Consider the following 5,073-nt stretch of genomic DNA (forward strand, 5'->3'; position numbering starts at 1 on the left):
AAAATGTTGATGAAAAAGATGTTGTCAGAAAGGTTATTAGAACTTTACTTCCTAAATTTGAAACTAAGGTGTCAACTTTAGAAGAAAAGAAAAGCTTTTCAACTATGTCTCTTGACAGCCTACAAAGCATACTCACAGCCTATGAAATGAGGATAGGTAGTAATCCTTCTAGTTCTAAAGAAACTGCATTTAAAGTAGAAAAGAAGGAGGAACTAGATAGTGAGTCTGAACTTTCAGATGCTATAGAAGCTTTGCTAGTTAGAAAGTTAAAAAAGAAGTATAAGGGAAAATTACCCTTCAAATGTTTTAATTGCGGCAAAGCTGGGCACTTTGCTGCTCAATGTCCCCTGAGTGATCAAAATAATGAAGAAGAAAAACTAGAAAAAGTATTCAAAATGAAAAAATGGAACTCTAAAAAGAAATTCAATCCTTTTCAGAAAAAGAAGAGTCTTTTTATTAAAGAAGATTCTGAAAATGATTCAGATGACTCACCTTGTGAAGGTGATGAAACCTTGTTTATGGCTGCAATAGAAACTTCCTCAAAGAAAGATTTAAATAACATATCAGTAGATCAATCTGATGATTTAGATCAAGGTGAAATTGATCTTGAAGGAGAGTTACTATGTGCTCTCAAAGAAATCAAAAGGTTTAAGAAACTTGTAACTTCTCATGAAAGTGAAAAACAGATTTTACAAATTGAATTAAAAGATTCAAAGCAAACAGTTGAGGATTTGAAAGTCTTACTTGCTAATAGTGAATTGAAAGTTAACATTTTGGAACAGCAAAGTAGTTCTTTACATAAGCAGATTGAGCAGTATGAAAGTACCTTGCATTTGAATGAAATCTTAAGCAAACAAAAACAATGCAAGAATTTGACAGGTATAGGTTTTGATAGTGCTGAATCATCAAAACAAATTACTAAACTTGCAAACAAAAAACAATTTCAGGCCTACAACAGAATGACTCCTTTTAGGTTTGGGTTCTTTCATGGTTACTGTTTTTACTGCAACAAGTTTGGCCATAAGGTTAACACTTGCAGATTTTTGCAACATAGAACTTCTATGTTTGGACATAATCAAGCCTCTGGTTTTCCAAATACTGTGAAGTGCATAAAGTGTAACTTCTTTGGACATACTTCTTCTCAATGCAAGTCAAAGGAAAAAATTCATAAGGTGTGGAAACCAAAGTTTGTCCCTAGTTCTGAACAGTCTATGATAGTGCAAACTGCATTTCTTTCAAGTAAAAAGTCATTGTGGGTGTTGGACAGTGGCTGTTCACACCATATGACAGGAGACAGAAATAAATTCCTTCATTTTGAAAACTTTGATGGAGGTTTTGTAAGATTTGGTGATAATTCAGGAGCCTTTGTCAGAGGTAAAGGCACATTACTGCTAAATGATGACACTCCTATTCATGATGTTTATTTTGTTGAAGGATTAAAACACAATTTGTTGAGTGTCAGTCAAATTTGTGACAGTGGTTATAATGTATCTTTTAGTTCTCAAGGTTGTGCTATCAAAAATAAATCTGGTAAAATTGTTGCTACTGGTTTGAGGACTATTGGGAATGTTTACAATTTACTTGACTCCACAGATTATGAAAATAATGTAGGTATGTGTCTTATGGGTCAAGTAGAAGAAAACTGGTTATGGCACAAGCGCTTGGGACATGTAAACTTTGATAATCTAGTTCGAATCAGCAAGAACCAGAATGTCAGAGGTTTACCCATCTTGAGCAAACCATTAAATATTGTGTGCAAAGAGTGTTTGAAAGGTAAACAGACAAAAGTATCTTTTAAATCTAAAGAACACTCTTCTACTAGTCCTTTACAACTTGTTCATACAGATTTATGTGGTCCAACAAGGACACAATCCATCAATGGTGAAAAATACTTCATGCTCTTTGTGGATGATTATACAAGAATGGTATGGGTCACTTTTCTCAAACATAAATCTGAAGCATTTGACAGATTTAAAATTTTTAGGAAAATGGTTGAACGTGAAACTGATTTAAAACTTAAATGTTTAAGATCAGACAAGGGTGGTGAATTTACATCACAGGAATTTGTTGATTATTGTGAAAAACATGGCATGAAAAGACAGTATGTTGCTGCTCGAACACCTCAACAAAATGGGGTGGTTGAGAGGAAAAATAGAATAGTCAAAGAGATGGCTCGCACAATGCTTAATGAGGCAAATCTGCCAGACAGATATTGGAAAGAAGCTGTTCACACAGCTGTTTATATTCTGAATCATGTGCAAATTAGGGTAAAATCTACTTTTACTCCTTATGAACTCTGGTATGGTAAAGCTGCTTCAATTAAGTATTTCAAGATTTTTGGGTGCAAGTGTTATATAAAAAGAGATGAAGAGAATCTAGGAAGCTTTGATGCTAAGACTGATGAGGGTATATTTCTTGGATATTCTACTCATAGCAAAGCTTATAGGTGTTTCAATAATAGATTGAACAAAATTGTTGAAACTGTTAATATAAGATTTAATGAGCAATTCTTTCTAAGTGATGGTATGCAGGATGTTGAAGAGGATATACCAATAAGACTGGAACAAGTTTCTAAATCTACTGAAGCAGAAATTACAAATGAGAAGAGTCCTCCATCAAGTCCTAAAGCAGAAAATCTTTTACATACACCCTCTAGAATCATTACTAAAAGACATCCTCAAAGTCAAATTATTGGTGAAATAGATGCAGGAATCTTGACTAGGAGAAGAGCAAGAATTGGTGAACAAGCTCAAATGGTTGAGCATTACTGTCTGGTAACTGATTTTGAACCTAAGTCTGTTTCTGAAGCTCTTATTAATGATTGTTGGCTGAATGCAATGCAAGATGAAATCAATCAAATAGAAAAGAATAAAACCTAGGAACTAGTGCCTAGACCAGATGATAAAAATGTTATAGGGGGTAAATGGATTTTCAGAAATAAACTTGATGAATCTGGTAAAGTTGTTAGGAATAAAGCACGCTTTGTGTGTAAAGGCTATGCACAGCAAGAAGGTGTAGATTTTGGTGAAACATTTGCACCTGTTGCTAGGCTAGAGTCAATACGAATATTTCTGGCATACTCCTGTTATAAAAATTTTAAAATTTATCAAATGGATGTTAAAACAGCATTCCTAAATGGTTATCTTGATGAAGAGATATATATGGAACAACCAGAAGGGTTTGTCTCTGCAGATAAACCTGATTATGTATACAAGTTGAAAAAGGCTCTATATGGTCTTAAACAAGCTCCAAGAGCTTGGTACTCCAGGTTAGATGCTCACCTTACAGCAAATGGATTTACTAGAGGTGGAGTTGACAGTAACTTATATGTCAAAGTTGAAGGTAATGATATTTTACTTGTTGAGGTCTATGTGGATGATATCATTTTTGGCTGCAATAATGATTCTTTATCCAAAAAAATTTCAAAACTCATGGAATCTGAATTTGAAATGTCCATGTTGGGTGAATTAACCTTCTTTCTTGGTCTTCAAGTAATGCAGCTTGAACAAGGCATTTTTTTATCACAAACCAAATATGCAAAAGAAATGCTAAAGAAGTTTAATATGATAGATTGCAAACCTGTTAGTACTCCAATGGAGACTAGCTGTAAATTAACCAAGGCAGATGACTCACCTGAAGTCAATCAATCTGAGTACAGATCAATGATAGGCAGCTTACTTTATTTAACTGCATCTAGGCCTGATTTAATGCATGCAGTCTGTTTGGTTTCACGATTTCAATCTGCCCCTAAACAATCTCATTTGATAGCTGTGAAAAGAATTTTAAAGTACATTCAAGGTACTTTAGACTATGGTTTATGGTATCCATGAAATAATGATTTTACTCTTGTTGGTTTTACGGATGCTGACTGGGCTGGCTGTGTAGATGATAGAAAAAGCACCAGTGGTGCAGCTTTCTTCCTAGGAGATCGTCTTGTTGCCTGGCATAGCAAAAAGCAAGAATGTGTCACTTTATCAACTGCAGAATCTGAGTATATTGCCGCAACAGCTTGTTGTACCCAATTAATCTGGATGTCTTATCAACTTGCTGATATGGGTATTACAGTAAACAAGCCAATCTCTATTTTTTGTGATAACACTAGTGCCATAAATCTTTCTAAAAATCCTATTATGCACTCACGCACTAAACATGTTGCAATAAAGTTACATTTTCTACGTGAACAGGTGTTAGCTAATGAATTTCAACTTTTATATGTGCCTTCCCAGGCACAAGTGGCTGACATTTTCACAAAGGCTCTATCTAAAGAAGTATTTGAACATTTCAGAGACAGGTTGGGAGTTATCTCTCAATCTATTCTTGCTTAATATCTTGCATTCTATGAGGGGGAGCATCACTCTCCCCAAGTTTTTCCCTTTGTCCTTGAGACAAAAAGGGGGAGAAGACAGTTGTTCTTACAGGTTATTCTAAAGTTTCACAGTTGGAATTACAGGTTATTCTGAGTTTCACAGATAGTTGGAATTACAGGTTGTTCTAAGGTTTCACAAATTAATTGGTAGTTTGCTCAGGTGGTATTTATGGTATCATGATGTTGTTTCTAGCAGTTAATGATGGTTCAGTTTTATGATGGTTCAGTTTTTGCCATCAAGGACAAAGGGGGAGTTTGTTACCTTTGTTATGCTGCATTGTCCTTGATGACAAAAAGGTTTTGGTGACTATATAGCTTTATCTCTATGAATAGTGGACAGGTGTAAGCAGATTAATTTTTGGTATTCATTGATAGTGAAACTTTTTGTGGAAGAGAAGAAGGTAGGTTCAGTGACCAGTGGTTCTTCAAATTCGCATTGTGGTATTTTTTGATTTAATAATCTACAGGTATGAATGCTTCAGATGGTAATATTTTATGGCTAATTTTGTGGGGATTTCTCGCAATTGTTTTAGCATCAAATTGTCAAATTGTTATTTTTGCAGTATGTTTTGTGAAACCGTGAGGGGTAAAAAGTAAAAAAGGAAGTGAAAGAAAAAAGAAAGAAAGATAAAAGTGTTTTCTCTTGTCAAACCATGAAGGGTAAAAATTAAAATGGAAGTGAAAGAAGCAAAAAAAATAGAAAGATA

General features: G+C 34.4%; 1 protein-coding gene across 1 annotated transcript; it reads left to right on the top strand.

The window, feature by feature from the left end:
- Positions 1-3,563: 3,563 nt before the first annotated feature.
- On the top strand, positions 3,564-4,460 carry LOC131857644 (secreted RxLR effector protein 161-like). Its single transcript, XM_059210341.1, has 4 exons — positions 3,564-3,798; positions 3,886-4,064; positions 4,185-4,291; positions 4,451-4,460. Exons 1-4 carry the CDS (start codon positions 3,564-3,566, stop codon positions 4,458-4,460), a joined length of 531 nt encoding a protein of 176 aa, XP_059066324.1.
- The last annotated feature ends 613 nt before the right edge of the window (positions 4,461-5,073 follow it).

The sequence above is a fragment of the Cryptomeria japonica genome, chromosome 8 (assembly GCF_030272615.1).
Source record: "Cryptomeria japonica chromosome 8, Sugi_1.0, whole genome shotgun sequence".
NCBI lineage: Eukaryota > Viridiplantae > Streptophyta > Pinopsida > Cupressales > Cupressaceae > Cryptomeria > Cryptomeria japonica.

Bases quoted from the DNA above. Each gene is read 5' to 3' on its own strand.
- LOC131857644 (XM_059210341.1), top strand. From the start codon at position 3,564: ATGATAGATTGCAAACCTGTTAGTACTCCAATGGAGACTAGCTGTAAA. The intron at 3,799-3,885 runs GTACTTTAGACT...CTGGCTGTGTAG, and splicing joins AATTTTAAAGTACATTCAAG to ATGATAGAAAAAGCACCAGT. The intron at 4,065-4,184 runs GTAAACAAGCCA...CTACGTGAACAG, and splicing joins TTGCTGATATGGGTATTACA to GTGTTAGCTAATGAATTTCA.